At 62.7% G+C, this 14,190-nt stretch overlaps 2 protein-coding genes and 2 long non-coding RNA genes across 11 annotated transcripts in view; 2 read left to right on the top strand and 2 right to left on the bottom strand.

Annotated features, from left to right (window-relative positions):
• The first annotated feature begins 72 nt into the window (after positions 1–72).
• LOC115280174 lies at positions 73–845 on the top strand. The gene is made up of 2 exons (XR_003903697.1): positions 73–181; positions 659–845. It is a non-coding gene; the product is annotated as an uncharacterized LOC115280174 (long non-coding RNA).
• Positions 754–11,173, bottom strand: DMPK (DM1 protein kinase). 8 transcript variants are annotated; one of them, XM_029924846.1, is made up of 15 exons: positions 10,833–11,172; positions 8,497–8,588; positions 8,139–8,222; positions 7,954–8,049; positions 7,228–7,376; positions 6,787–6,880; positions 6,273–6,479; positions 5,941–6,189; positions 5,168–5,253; positions 3,531–3,642; positions 2,700–2,869; positions 2,510–2,607; positions 2,308–2,354; positions 1,943–2,028; positions 754–1,611 (listed from the first exon to the last, which is right to left on the bottom strand). In XM_029924846.1, exons 1-15 carry the CDS (start codon positions 10,990–10,992, stop codon positions 1,452–1,454), a joined length of 1,890 nt encoding a protein of 629 aa, XP_029780706.1. In that variant the 5' UTR covers positions 10,993–11,172; the 3' UTR covers positions 754–1,451. The 8 variants fall into 8 exon arrangements, with proteins under 8 accessions (XP_029780706.1, XP_029780707.1, XP_029780704.1 ...); XM_029924847.1 differs by having other exon boundaries at positions 1,943–2,032; XM_029924844.1 differs by having other exon boundaries at positions 5,926–6,189.
• Positions 8,068–9,164, top strand: LOC115280172. Its single transcript, XR_003903696.1, has 2 exons — positions 8,068–8,239; positions 8,429–9,164. It is a non-coding gene; the product is annotated as an uncharacterized LOC115280172 (long non-coding RNA).
• A 1,072-nt stretch (positions 11,174–12,245) lies between the features above and the next one.
• Positions 12,246–14,190, bottom strand: part of DMWD (DM1 locus, WD repeat containing) — a 7,544-nt gene continuing 5,599 nt past the window's right edge. The window contains exons 5-7 of the mRNA XM_029924320.1: positions 13,957–14,190; positions 13,090–13,164; positions 12,246–12,782 (exon numbers count right to left, since the gene is read on the bottom strand). Of these exons, the coding sequence (XP_029780180.1) occupies positions 12,735–12,782; positions 13,090–13,164; positions 13,957–14,190 (357 nt within the window). The 3' untranslated portion in view covers positions 12,246–12,734. The remainder of the gene's footprint in view (positions 12,783–13,089; positions 13,165–13,956) is intronic.

Genomic DNA, 14,190 nt, shown 5'->3' on the forward strand with positions numbered 1-14,190 from the left:
ATGCTAGGCCCAGTTCTCCACTAGGGTCTCCGTCCCGGTGTCTGTGTGTGTGCCCGCCCCCCTCCCCGTCTGTCCGTGATTCTCCTTTTGTTTTCCCTCCGCCTCAGGCCGCGCTTTTTCCTCCCCCCCGCGTGTGCCTCTGGCTCAGGGCCTCAGTTTCCCCATCGGGACAATGGAGAAGGTAACGGGCCGTCCGGGAGGGCTAAGGGCGCGAAGCCACCTCCGCCCCGAGACTAAGCTTCTGCACGCCCCCGTCTCCAGAGTCCTCTGAAGGCCCCCCCATGTCCCATCTCGGCCCGCGCTCCGCCCCTCGGAATTCCCGGCTCCGCAGGGGGGCGGGCCTGGCCGGGAGAAGGGGCGGGGGAAGCGCGTTAGAAAGTTTGCAGCAACTTTTCTTGAGCTAGTTGCTAGAACCGAGGCGCGTGGCCTGCGCAGGCGCAGTCGTAGGAGGATGGCAGCGCGCGCGCGGGCGCGCGCCCAGCGGACCCACCCCCTTCTTCCCGGCTAGCGGGTGGCACAGCTGGGCCACAGCTGGACAAGGGGCGGTGCCTCCGGGCGGCTCACTAGCCACCTCCTATTGGCCGGATGCCGAAGCCATGCCTCTCAGCGTCCCCACCCCCACCCCCAGCCTGGATTCGTCTCCCTTGCGTCCCTCTAGCTTCCTGCCAGGCCATTGGGCGCCTCCACTCGCCTTGCGATTGGCCCACTGAGCAGCCTTGTTCCCGCAACGCAAAGAGAGCGGACACCGCGGAGTTCGGAGCTTTGGACAGACGGGAGGGCCTTTTATTCGCGAGGATCGGGGGTGGGGTCCTAGGTGTGGAGAGACAATAAATACTGAGGAATGTCGGGGTCTCAGTGCATCCAAAACGTGGATTAGGGTGCTGGGGTCCTGGAGCCCGGCGGGTCGGAGGACAGGTCAATAAATACCCAAACTGCCGAGGCTCCGAGAGCTATGTACGTGAGGAGGGCGCGGGAGTCCCCGAAAAAGCAGGGCTGGCAAAAGCAAAAGGTTACCGAGAAGGCGGGCGGGGCTCGCACTAGACGTTTGCCGCGGGAAGAGAACATTCCGGGATAGTAGGGCCTCATGCACAAGGATTTATGGTCTTCGAGCCGATGGGGGCGGGGAGGGGGGCGTGGAGGGTGAAAAACTGATGGCCCAGCCCTGGCCCTGCTGCCTCCTCTAGATCGCAGTTTGCACACCCACGGCGGGGCCTCAGGCGGGCCGGAGGAAGGAAGTGGTCTGCAATTCTCCCCAGCAGCAACAGCAGCTTTCCCGGTTACGAGCCTCCCTGGAGCCCCCTGCTCCTTCCTCCCCGGCCGCCAGGGGGCGGGCCCGGATCACAGGGCAGAAGCTGAGGCGGAGACCCACGCTCGGAGCGGTGTGAATAGGGAGGCGATAGGAGTGGCTTTCTGGGCCGTGCCCAGGTCACCCAACTCTCCAGCTTGGGGTTCTAGGGTTCAGGGGGCGAAGGCGGCTCCTGGGTGGCGCCAGACCGGGACGAGATGGTCGGCGCAGGCCACCAACCCAGTGCAGCCCAAGGCGGCGGCAGCAGCCAGAGCAACGGCGAACAAGAGCAGGGAACGCGCCTCCGATAGGTCAGGTTTAGGGACCTGCGGACAAGGGGGCGTGATCAGGTCCCGGCGACGCGGCCCTCCGATTGGTTCCTGGAACTCGCCACGCCCACGGGTGGGCCCACAATCCTCTCTCGTCCCGCCCAGCCCCCGCGGGCAGCTGCGGTTGGTCCCCGGGCAAGCTTCAAGTCTTGTCCGAACTCGCCACTGGCTGCTTCCTAGCGGCCTGAGCTGATTGGCTGACCGCGCGTCCTCCCTTCCCCCCGGCGGCCCAGCGCGAAAGAGGCGCAGCGAAGCAGAGGAGGCTTGGGGTGCGTGGTGCGAGGAGGGGGCGCGGCGGCGGCGGGCGGGCGTGAGCAGCCGGACGTACCCTGGCAGGGAGCAGCAGGTGGCGGCGGTGCATGGGGTCTGGCCCCACCAGCGGGCATTGGCCCAGAGCCACGGCCGGGGGGCCATCTAGCTGGAGAGAGAAGGGACAGGTGACCCGATCGGAGCTCAGCCCGGCCCGGCCGCCCTCGGCAGGGGGCGAGAGACAGCTAACGGAGACGGGGAGGGAATCTAGGGAGATCCTAGATGGGATCTGGTTAGAGGCCTGGACCGAGGCTATGTGGTAGACGTGGGGCTGCTGTCTGGAAGCCCAAAGAGATAAGGTAACCCTTAAATCGGACGGGGAGACGGGGCCGGGGTTGCAGAGGGGCCAGCAGGCTTGATACAGAGGATAAAGAGGAGTCTTACATGGGAAGGTGGATCCGTGGCCCGGGGACTGGGGACCCCCGTGACAACTGGAAGGAGAAGAGAGAGGCGTAGGGCGCGTGGATGAGGGCGGTGGCGCGGCGTGCCCCAGCCTGGGCCCCTCGCCCTCCCGCAGGTGTCCACACACGCCGCGGGCCCACCTCCCCCCGTCGCCCTCGGGAAAGGAGACGGATGGGGGACTCGCCTGCGTCTCCCCTCGCCTGCAGCAACTCCATCCGCTCCTGCAGCTGCCGGACGTGCGCCTCCAGGTCTCGGTTCCGGGCCTCGGCCTCACGGAGCTGACTGCGGGGAGGAAAAGGCCGTGAGCTTTTCCAGGCCTGGCCGAGCCGGGCTGCCGACAGTAGCGACCGGACCCGGGGTGCCCCGACCCTGACCTGGCAAAGTTCTGGTTGGCGGCGCGGATGGCCTCCAGCTCCCGGCTCAGGCTCTGCCGTGTGAGCACCTCCTCCTCCAGGGCCTCCTGGAGCTCCTGCAGCGTCACCTGGGCAGCCGCTGCCGCCGCCGCCGCTGCTGCGGGAACGGCCTCCGGAGCTGTCGCTTCGACCTGCGTGCGGGACCGCGCTTAGGGCTGCCCGCTCCTGCAGCGCCCAAGACTCGGGCACAGGCTCTAGGCGGGGATCTTTCCTTGGCCTCTAGATCTTTCCGGAATCCCCACAGCTCCTGCAGGGACCCAAGTCTCCTCCTTCCCCAACTGACCCCAGCACCCGCCCCCGCCCCAGGCTTGGTCTCCGTTCTCATCCTCTGCCCTGGGCCCTTCCCATGCATCTTCCACCCAGGAACCAAAGGGCTATTCCTAACACTCTTACCCAACTTGACCATGGCGGTCCCCCCTCTCCAGTCCCTCTGCTAGGCCTCGGGAGAAGGCCTGCCTCACCAAAAGGCCCTCTTTGGCTTGTCTATCTCCCCTCCCCTCATTCTCCAGCCCCCTCTTCTGGGAACAATTCAGCCTAAGTTCCTTTGGGGTTCAAGAATAAACCTTTGCCTGGAGGTTCTGTCCGCTGACCACCAGGGGGTCCCCCTCCCCCACACAGTGACCTTTATTTCTTCATAGGGATCGGATCTGATTGAAGTAACTTCCTCTCTACTTTGCTCGCTGTCTCTTTCTCTGGAGCCAGCCCCCAGAGGGCTTCGCGCCCACAGGACCCTGGAAGCCCTTGCCTTTCTCTCCGATTCTCCCTGACTGACCCTCTCCTCCAGAGACTCACTGTTTCCTCTGGCGGCGGCACCGTGGGCTCTGGGCTGGGTGCCAGCACAGGTGGCTCAGGCAATGGTTCGGCCTCCAGTTCCATGGCCGTGGGGCCTGGGACCTCCTCGTCCCTGGGGGGAGGAAGAGGGCAAGGGGAGGGAGAGCCGGCTCCCCTCAAGAGGTTGCCCATTGACCTGGGTTTAGAGCCAGGACTCCCTCTCCTGTGGGCCTAGGAGAGCCAGATCTTGGGGGAGGGGGAGGGGCAGGTTGATGTAATGGGTCCCCTTCTTGTTGGCAGAGGCTGACCCTTCACATGGCCTCAGGCCCCTGGAGCTGGCCTCTCTGCACCTCCTGTGGGAACCTGGGGTCCAGACACCCATGTCCCGGGGTCACTCATCTCCCTGTACATGTGACCTTTGCAGAGTCCTCTCTTAGGACATCAGGACAATGAAGGGGACCCCGTCCAGCTCTAAAGATACAATCTTAAGACTGGCTGTGGGATCCCAGGGCTGATTCTAGTCATCTGCCCCCCACCCCTTGCCATCCCCAGCTGCTGGGAGGGAGACCCACCCTCTCCGGGAACAGAACAGAAAATTCTGGATGTCCTCTTGCACCCAGCACTCCCTCTCTGGAAACAGGTCTCAAGGGCCCCATGATCCTGGGGACACCCTGGGACCGCGCTGCGGCTGCCCATCCAGCCTGGGTTATGCAGACGGCTTAACTGAGTCCTGGCCCACCCGGAAAGGAGAGTAACCACACTGTGGCTCATGTTGTCGATCATTCAGGACAAGAAAGGGCATTTTCTATACATTGTTCAGTAAAAGAACAGATTAGAACCCAGCATGTTCTCACAGTTACCCAGTGCGCATGTGTGAGTGGGGGGATCACTGGCACCAGATCACTGGTCGTAGGGGCTGCCTTTCCCTGGCCTGTATTTTCTAACGTTCTAGTGACAAGCAACATATTGTTTGTATAATTAATGTTTTTAAAAAGCTTTATGGTTAGGGGCGCCTGGCTGGCCCAGTCAGTAGAGCAACTGACCCTTGATCTCAGGGGTCATGAGTTCAAGCCCCACATAGGGTGTGGAGCCTACTTTAAATAAATAAATAAGTGGCTTGATGGTTATATGAGCGATTCGTTAAGTTCGTATTCAAGATTGACTTAAAAATTCTGTATTTCTTGGAGCTCCTGGGTGGCTCAGTTGGTAAAGCATCCGACTTCTGCTCAGGTCATGATCTCCCAGTTTGTGGGGTCTAGCCCCACTTCAGGATCTCTATGCTGGCAGCTCAGAGCCTGGAGCCTATCTTCGGATTCTGTGTGTGTCTCTCTCTCTGACCCTCTCCTGCTCACGCTGTCTCTCTCTCTCTCAAAAATAAATAGAACATTAAAAATTTTTAAATAAAATAAAAATTTTATGCTTCTTATTTTCTAAGATCTGGTAGTCCCATGACTGTACTAGAAATCTAGAAGTAGAGGACTGGAACATTCTGGAAGACTGTGACTCTGACGTTTTACAACGGAATCTAAAATTTCATTGTACTACGGTCTGACACCTTAAGGTCCTACAACTCCAGACTCCTAACAGCCCTTGGTCCCCAGACAGTATGGTTCTAAGCCTGATCCCGCAACTCTCCTGGGGCCCGGGACGGCACTTACCTGAGGGCCATGCAGGAGTACGAGTAGCCCACAAACGGCAGGTGGACCCCCAGGGGCACGCCTTCCCGCATGTCCGACAGCGTCTCCTATGCCAGAGACACCAGATGTGGATGACCTGTGCCCCTCACCCCTTCCCAGTCTTGGCTTAGATGCTGGCTCCCCAGCCCACCCCAGCTTGGGGCCTTATCTAAACTTGTCTCTCCCTCATTTTCTTTCATTGCATCTGGCTGCTTCCCTCAGGGCGCTCTACACAGTGGAATTCTATACTTCTGCGGGGCCACACGTGGATGAAGGCAGGGGCCAGGGCTGGCGTGGTCCCTCTGTGTCCCCAGCTGTGCCCAGCACTGGGATGGCTTGAACAAGAGTTGACAGAGAGATGGCCTAGGAGAGATTCCTCTATGGTGCTTTCTTGCCTCACTTATCCTTCCAGGTCTCAGCTCAGATGGCCCCTCCTCCAGGAAGCCCTCCAAGACTTTCCATGCTGGGTGAGGAGCCCGCCCCCTCCCTGCACTCGCCCCCCCTCATCTCACTCCTGAACCCTCTCTCTGGCGCGTTATTGTCTGGGGACAAGTCTACGTTCCTCACTGGACTGTGAATCCGGGTCACCGCTGGGCTCCCAGCACGGGGTGGGCGCAGAGCCGGTGCTCTTGGGGAGGAATGATTTCAAGACCCCAGGAGATGGGTACGGTTCTAACCCCAGCTCTGTGGATGAGGGATGGGGGGATTCCCTCTGCCCGGCAGGGGTCGCAGGTACCTACCCCGCCCCCGCTCACCATGGCAGTGAGCCCGTCTTCCACCACATCGAAGTTGCACGTGTCAGTGGCACCCTCAAAATCCGGTGTAAATGGGGGCACGCTGTCTCGGAGACTGTCCCAGTCAAGGCCAAAGAAAAAAGGATGATTCTGGAAATCACCTGCTCCATTCCGGCCCAGCCGCATCTCAGGGGGACACAGCAGCCGCTGGATGAGGTCTCGGGCCTCCTCGGGGACCCCTGCATCGGCCAGCGGTAGAGACAGGTGCTCCTGCACGAGGGAGAGGGAGGGCAGGGGTGTCAGCCTGGCACCATGTGCCAAAGGAGGTCAGGAGTTCCTCTGGCCGTGCTCACCTTGTAATGCACGATCTTGCCATACGTCTCAGCGGTGGAGTCGGCGTAGAAGGGCGTCTGCCCGTAGAACATTTCATAGGCGAACACTCCCAGCGCCCACCAGTCACACTCGGGCCCATAGCTGCCCAGCCCGGGCCCGCCGCCCACAGCCTGCAGGATCTCGGGGGACAAGTAGTCCGGGGTGCCCACAGCCACCAGCGACCTCACCTGAGCCAAAAAGGTCCAGACCTGGGCTCGGCCCCGCCCCTCCCAGCTCTGGCTCCTCCCCTCATAACCACGCCTCGAGCGCTTTAGTCCCTCCCCTTGCCTGTTCTAATCAGGTGCCGCTTCACATACTTAGGCGTGAGTCCCCTCCTGCTATCCCCCCCCCCCAGACCTGGTCGGGCCCCCACCTCTGCCTGTGCACCTCGGCCTCAAGCCCCCCACTCTGAGCTTCTGGTCCCTCCCCACGCCCATCTGACCCCATGCCCCATTGGTGGCCTGAGTGCCCTGCCCGAGGCGGCGCACCACGCACCGTTCCGTCTGCCCTCAACTTGAGGCAGGACCCGAAGTCCGCCAAGCGGATGTGGCCGCAGCGGTCCAGCAGGATGTTGTCGGGTTTGATGTCCCTGAGCAAACGGAAGGGTGGGGGTGATGTGAGCCTCCCTCCATCCACCTCAGTAGGTTCCACACCTCCAGGTAGCAAGGCCTCGAGTCCCACCCTCTTAGGGACCATGCTCCCTAGCTTCGGCCCCTCCACTCCCCACCCGCTCAGAACCCTTCACTCGGCTTCCGCCCCTGAACCCCACTCCTCTGGCTGGCCCTGTCCCCAGGGGCCCCAACCAAGGAGGTCCCTCTGCACGGCTCGCCCCCTCTGGGCTCCCACCGTTGCTGTAACGTGCCCTGGGTGCAATTTTGCTTTCCCTCTCTGGGCCCCACCCTCAGCCCCCCGCCCCTCAGCCCCTGCTGCGCCCACCTGTGTACATAGCCCAGCCGGTGCACTGAGTCTATGGCCATGACAATCTCGGCCAGGTAGAAGCGCGCCATTTCGGCTGGGATCCGCTCCCCAAACTTGCTCAGCAGAGTTAGCAGGTCTCCGCCCACGTAGTACTCCATGACCAGGTACTAGCAGGGGGCGTCATGGGGGGATCAGTAGCACCCCTCGGCACCGATCGCCGATGGCCCGGGACAAAGACTCCCACAGATGCCCCATCCCTCCCACAGACCCCGCAGCCCAGCCCCAAGGGTGCCCAAGAGATCTCCCTAGGCCAAATCAGAGACTCTGCCCCCCCCCCCCCCCCCCCCCCCCCCCCCCCCCCCCCCCCCCCCCGCGAAACCTAATTCCCCTACGAGGTCACCGGACAGAAAGAGGGAAAAAGAGAACTCAAAGACACCTCCCCAGTGTCCAGATACCCCCTACCCAGTGGCCCCCGCATAGACTGTAGAGAGCTAGCCCAGTCCAGGTAAGAGATCCTCACCCCACCTCGACCCCCCGACGGTGGCATTTTTGCAGGGTGCACTAGAATCAGCCCGGGAAAAGAGGGTTTAGTGACATCTCCCATCCCGGAAACGGCAGACCAGTTCCTACCACACGCAGAGGCAGCTCCCCAAGCCTAGGACTTTCTCTCCCGGACCCCGTCTCGTTAACTGACAGCTTCAGGGTCGGGGTCCATCTGTCTAGTCGCCCCGGCCTGGGGCTCACCAGGTAGTTCTCATCCTGGAAGGCGAAGTGCAGCTCCGTGATCCAACGCCGGTCCCCGTTCACCAACACGTCCCTCTCCTCGCGGAAGCACGACACCTACGGGGCACCCGCGGGCGCTGAAGCGGGCGGGGCGGCCGTTGGAGTGGGCGATCCTCGCGTCCCGCACGCCCGGCCCCGGCCCCCACCTCGCCTCTCTTCAGCATGTCCCATTTATTCATGATCTTCATGGCGTACACCTGGCCCGTCTGCTTCATCTTCACCACCGCTACCTGAAGGCCAAAACCGGGTGACTGGGGCTGAGGCGGCGCGGGGTGGGGGGTGCGGAAAACACCCGGGCTCGCTCGGATTGGACTCCACCCCCGACACAACCCAGCCGCGGCCCCGCCCCACTACCAGCACCACGCCCATCAACCTCAAGCCCCGCCCCTCCCCTGGGTGTAGTTTTTCTAAACTCAGTCATTCATCAATTTCTAAGGCCCCGCCCATTGCACGAGAAGTCGCGTCTCCGGCTCCGCGGATCGGCAGTGGCCGTTCACAGCTCACCTCGCTGAACGCCCCGCGTCCGATCACCTTCAGAATTTCGAAGTCATCCCTCTGCAGTCGGGCTTCCTTAAGCCTCTCGGCGATGGGCTCCACTGGGGGGCGAGGGGAGGTGAGAACCTAGGCTACTGGGCCTGACGCTGGAGGCAAGAGGAAGTCCCACCCTCTGCCCCTCAGGCTCCCCCTCTCTCCATCCCTCGATCTCCTCTGTCCCCTGTTCTCTCCTCTCTCTGCTTCTTTCCTAGGACTGTCAGCCTCCCAAGGGCTTCCCCACCAAAACACTGTATGAGGTTTGGGGGGACCCCAAACTGCCCTCCTATAGAAAAAGGTGGGATGCCTGGGAACCCCTTTTTGGGAAGGAAGGTCATCGGGCTGGAAGACCGCAGTGGCTGCAGGTGAAGAGGGCGGGCTCTGCAGGATAGCGGGAGAAGATAAGAGACCCCGTCGTAGGGCCCCTCAGGCCCCACCCCCACCCGGGCTGGGGGTGGGAGTGCCCAAGAGGCCCACCCCAGCATTCTCAGTCTGCCTCTGGTCACCTGCTGGAACATTCGGTTTAATCCAGTACCTCCAGGTTTATGAGGCAGGTGGCTTTGGACCACACTTTGGGAGACCTGGATTTGGGGCTGGGGCTGGGAGAAGGAACAAGGACAAGGCCAGCGTGGTCCCCGAAATCCCAGGCTCTAGTGTATTCTTCCCGCCCTCAACTCCGGGAAGAGGGCCCCTTCGGTCCCCCTCATTTACAGGTGGCGACTCCAGGCCCAGGTGGGTGAGGTGGCCGGCCCAAGGCCCCGCAGCTAGGAGTTAAAGAGGCCAGGTTGGGAGGGGGAGACGGCCACGGAGAGGGAGGGCGGGACGTAGCGCCGCTGGGGGCTGTGAGAGGCAGGACAGAGAGAGGGACGTGTGCAAGTGGGAATAAGGGGAGACGGAGTGGGTTACTGTGGGGAGAGAGAGGGGTCCCATGAAGTTCGGGAAGAGCGGGCCGCAAGCAGGGAAGAACCAGCCAGGCCCAGAACGGGGGAGGGAGGAGAGAGCCAAGACGTTGAGCCCTTTTAAGGCAGCAGGAACCCAGGCCCCCTCCCCCGCCCCAGCCGCCTGGCCAGGGAGGGGCCACAGGATGCTGCTCAGGCCACAAAAGGAGTGCTCCTTCCTTACAGGAGAGCCAGACCCCTGCCCCCAGCTCAGGGCTCAGTTTACCCTGCTAGCCCCACTTCACGCTCTGCAAAATCAGGGCTGACAGAGGTACTAAGGGCTGCGGGTGGCGGGAGAAAGATCTTCCAGGGGTGGAGCGGCCTGGCCTCTGGCCTCCACCTTCCTATCTGTGAAATGGCAGGGACAGGAGCGGGGCCTGGGTCTGAAAGATGGACACAGGAAATGAGCAAGAGGGAGAAGGCAGAGAGACAGGGACACACGGAGCGCAAGGACCAAGAGCAGGCCGCTGAGGGACAAGCCAGTGCAGGGACCGAGTGGCAGAGTGTCAGGGAGACAGAAAGCCCAGGGGAGCTTGGGTCCTGGGGTGGAGGGGGGCAGGGCCGACAAGGCCAGCCCCTGAGGCCACCGCATCTTCTTCCCTCCGGACCTCTCTCCAGGCAAAGACCTGGCAAGAAGAGGTTTTGTGGGAGACCTGGGGGGGGGGGTAGGTCAGAGGTCATGAGCCAGGAGAATGAGGGGCCTGGGGAACTAGAGGGGGGTGAAGGTTGTCCCATGCAGACCACAGGGACCAGGGCCGGGCAGGGGTGAGGGGGCACACCCAGAAGAACCTTACATTCTTCCTCCTCCATCCAGGGTGGGGGTGCGAGCGGCGCCTGTCTCGGCGCTGGCTCTCCCCCAGGGCCCGCCTGAGTCACTGCACCCTCCCAGAGCCTGGGCACCTGTTGGGGCAGCTGGGGAGGCTGGCGCTGAACACCTGCCCGTTGGCCTCGCCCCTGCCAGCTGCCCCATGCTGTCCCTTCCGCCTGCCCCTGTGCTCTGGGAAATCAGGGGGGTGGGCCATGGGGCCCATTTTGGGGGGGGGTAGTCCTAAAATACGAGGCTCCCCACATGGCCTTAGGCCTAGACTTTGGGGAGGGGGCACAGGGCGACCACACGGGAAGCTGGGGGCCAGCACAGCCTCCCCTGGCTCCCAAGTCCTGGTTCTGAGTCATGGCTGCCCTGCCAGGGTGGCGCAGGGGTAGGGCATGTCACCCTAGGACCCAGGACCAAGTTCAGGACTCCTGAACGGGAGGCTGTCCCACGTCCATCTTGCCCCCAATCATCAGCGCCTGTGCGCGAATCCATCTCCGGCCTCTGCCCTGCCCCCACCACCCCCCAGTCTGGGGGCATCCATGCAGGCAGGCACTCACCCCACTGCAAGAAGTCGGCCACATACTTGTCCTGGGCCAGGTCGGAGGTGCCCAGCTCCTGGTGGACGCCCAGGAGAAGGTCGAGCAGGGGCTCCAGCCCCAGGAAGCCGGGGTCCAGCACCAGCTGCTCGAGCCGCCTCAGCCGCACCTCGGCTGACATGTCGGGCAGGCAGCACCATGGCCCCCTCCCCGGGCCGGGGGCTCGGGGTCCTCCTGTCACAGGGCCTGGCAGCCCCTGTCCAGGCCTTGGGGCTCTGGCTGCATGTCTGCCTGTCCCTGGCTGTCCCCTGGGCCTCTCTGGCCACTTCTCTCGGCTGTTGAGGCCTCCTCCCCTTCTCCCCACCCCTAGGTTCGGCCCCCTCCCGCCTCCCAGGCTTAACCCCTCACGAGCCAGGCCCCCCAACTCCCTCCTTCCAGGGCCCCTCAGAACACTTCGGTGTGAGATGGGGTGGTGGAGAATTTCAACTCTCCCACTACACCCCCCCCAAAGGCGGAGCCCAGAGGAAGCCACAGGTGCGGCAGATGCCAAAGATGAGCCCTCCCACTGCACTCTGAGGGGGCCAATTGAGGTTCAGAATGATAGGGTAACACCCCTCTCAAGCCCAGGAATTGGGGTGGGGTGAGAAAGGGGTGAGGCCTGGGAAGGGGGGTTAGGAGACCAGCTTCGGGGGTGACTCAGCCTCGGATTCAGACTTTGGGCTGGTTTAAATTTAGCCCTCGGGGCCTCTGCTTTACACTGACTTTTTCTTTTTTTTTTTTTTTTTTTTTGGCAGGAGGTGGGGAAGGGGTGGTGAGAGAATTGGGAAGGGAGGCCCTCAGGAGCCAGGACCAGGGGTGACCCGCTGGCCAAAGCCTAGGGGAGAAAAAGGAGCCCCCAAAATAGCTCCTTGGCCCCTGGCCGCACGGCCACATTCCTGCCCAGGCTAGGATTAGAAACAGAAACATTTCGGGGGGTGGAGGGCAGAGCGGGATGGACACCACTCCCTGCGGCGCCGAGGGCAGCTGGGCCTCACTTTTGTCACTCTTAGGAGGGCTGGACACCGTGGTCTCTAGCCCGCTCTGGGAGCCGGGGCCGCAGGAGGCCCCCCAGGATACCTAACGGGACGGTTCGGGCACTTTTCAAGCGATTCTGAAAGGGGCCCTGGTGGCACTCTGTCTTGTAAAGTTTGGGAGCCGAAGAAACTTTCTTCTCGGCCCAGGGCCCCGCCTGGGCTGGAGGGGGGACCGGCCAGGTGTGTGCCCCGCCCCTCGTGCCCGTCGTGCTGCGGGCTGTTAGAAAGGATCCGGGAGAGGACTGGGTCGGGGAGAGGCGGGGGCTAGCTCTTCCGTTGGCCGAAGTAACTGGATTCTAGGACTTTGGCAAAAGTGCGAGCACACTCCCGCCACACCTCCCGGAAGGGAACAGAGACGCTGTGAAAACAGGGAACTTTAGTATAAATAAGAGGTCCCGGGGGACAGGGAGGGCCCCCGAGGGGCTTCCATAATTTAACACTCTTCAAAAGCACAAACGACAGCACGGGCAGCGTGGGGGCCAGGGGAGGGGTGGGCCACCCCTGCCCTGCCCAAAGGCCGAGGGGCACATTGCAGAGCTTGGGTGGGGGCATCTCCCCCAGGAGTGACCAGTCACATGCTGGGTACAGGGATGAGGCGAACACTTTCAGAGGAAGGGGGTCATTGGACTTGGCAGTGGGTGGGGACAAGGCTGAGGCCACACGGGCCACTACATCCCCCCAAATGCTGGGCCAGTCTGGGGGACCCCGTGATCCCCAAAATTGTGCAGGGCAAGGGACTGGAGCAGTCCATCCGTCATGGTTAGTCTTGTTAATACGTTGATCCGCGAGGTCAGCGGGAGGATTATGGCTAGGAGGCGGGGAACAGAGGGGGACCCCGACATCCATGGCTTCACACCACTGTGCCGCTCGGGGAGTTGCTGGGCTGGGAGGAGAGGCCCTGGGGAAGAGGAGAGGGGGGACAGGAGGGTTAGAGGCCGCCTGGGCTCCCGCCAGCCCCCCGGGGAGGGAGCCCGCCCAGAGAACCCAAGGTGGCTGCCGCCCTGACCTTGCCCTTCAGTCCACCCCAGACCCCACCGCTGGGGCGAGGCCGCTGCTCTAGGTCAGGAACTTACATCTCCGCTAGCTTTCCTGTCCCAGCAGGCGGCACTCTGAGACAATAATTAAAGTCCTCGGGGTTGATCCCAAGCAGAGAGACGGGGTAGGGGTGGAGAGGGCGGGGGCGGAGAACTCCGGGACAATCCTACCTCTACCACTGACTTGCTGGGTGACCTGGGCCAACTTCCTTCCCCTGTCTGGGCCTCGGCCTCCTCGTCTGTGAACTAGGGAGATAGAGGGGTCTCTTTCAGGACTCGCCGGACTCCCCAGACCCCAACGACCCTGCCTCTGAGACTGTGCTATTAAGTTCTAAGGATCCAAGACCCTACACAATCCTAAAACTGCTCTTCGAGGGAGCCGGGCCTGAGATCTGGCATCCCCCGAGGAGCTGGGCCAAGAGACAGAGCTCCAAAGAGCCAAGGCCCTGGGTCTGTGCTTCCCCACCAGGACCTTCCTGAACCCCACAGCTTCGGCAGGAGGGGGACACAGCCACCCGCCACCCACCTTCAAGGCTCCCTAACAGGTGATGGAGGTCAAGAAGTAGTGGCCCGCCCAAAGCCACACAGGGAGCAGCACCAGCACCCAAGCTGGGGACTCCCCAGGCCCAGGACTCCAGGGGTGGGCTCAGATCCAGAGTCTGAGGCCAAGGCAGGAAGCCGGGTGCATGGGCTCCGTGTGGCCCACGGAACTTGACCTGCAGCACTCACACGGCTTCACAATTCAAAACTCCCATGTCCCATAGAAACGCAGATTTGGCTTCGAGCGACATGTGATAAGGCCTGGCCGTGGGGAGCCCACCTGCTCCCCCCTCCTCCCAGCTGTCTCTTATCCCCAGCCCTCCCTGTGCTGTCCCCGAGTTCTAGAAGCCCGGCACTCAGACCTGAGAGGTCCTGTCCTGGGACACAAAGAGGTCCCTGGCTCCCCCTGACCCCACAGGGCTAAAGGCTGTCACTCTGGCCAACCCCTCTGCGGATGCCTGGGTGGAGTGGGCCCGGTGCTGGTATGGGGCGACTCACCGCCTTGCCCGGCCGGGCCCAGGTGCAGATGAGGCCCTCCTGGCAGGCGGTGATGATGCAGTCCTCCAGGAAGAGGAGGACCGTGAGCCGCTCCTGGGCGATCTTCTTGCACACCAGGGGCTCGAGCAGCGGCACCTCGTGGATGCGCGGGCACAGCGCCGTGCCCAGCACCTTGGCCGGGTCCAGCCGGCTGCGTGGGGCGGGGCCGCTCGGCTTGTCCCCGCCGCTGCCGCC

The sequence above is a fragment of the Suricata suricatta genome, chromosome 16 (genome assembly GCF_006229205.1).
Source record: "Suricata suricatta isolate VVHF042 chromosome 16, meerkat_22Aug2017_6uvM2_HiC, whole genome shotgun sequence".
Taxonomy (NCBI): domain Eukaryota; kingdom Metazoa; phylum Chordata; class Mammalia; order Carnivora; family Herpestidae; genus Suricata; species Suricata suricatta.

Excerpts from the sequence above, each read along its gene's own strand:
- DMPK (XM_029924844.1), bottom strand. The coding sequence starts at position 10,992 with ATGTCAGCCGAGGTGCGGCTGAGGCGGCTCGAGCAGCTGGTGCTGGAC. Across the intron at positions 6,190-6,272 it reads GCAAGATCGTGCATTACAAG|GAGCACCTGTCTCTACCGCT; the intron begins GTGAGCACGGCC and ends TCCCTCGTGCAG. Across the intron at positions 2,029-2,307 it reads CCACGGATCCACCTTCCCAT|ATGGCCCCCCGGCCGTGGCT; the intron begins GTAAGACTCCTC and ends CTCTCCAGCTAG.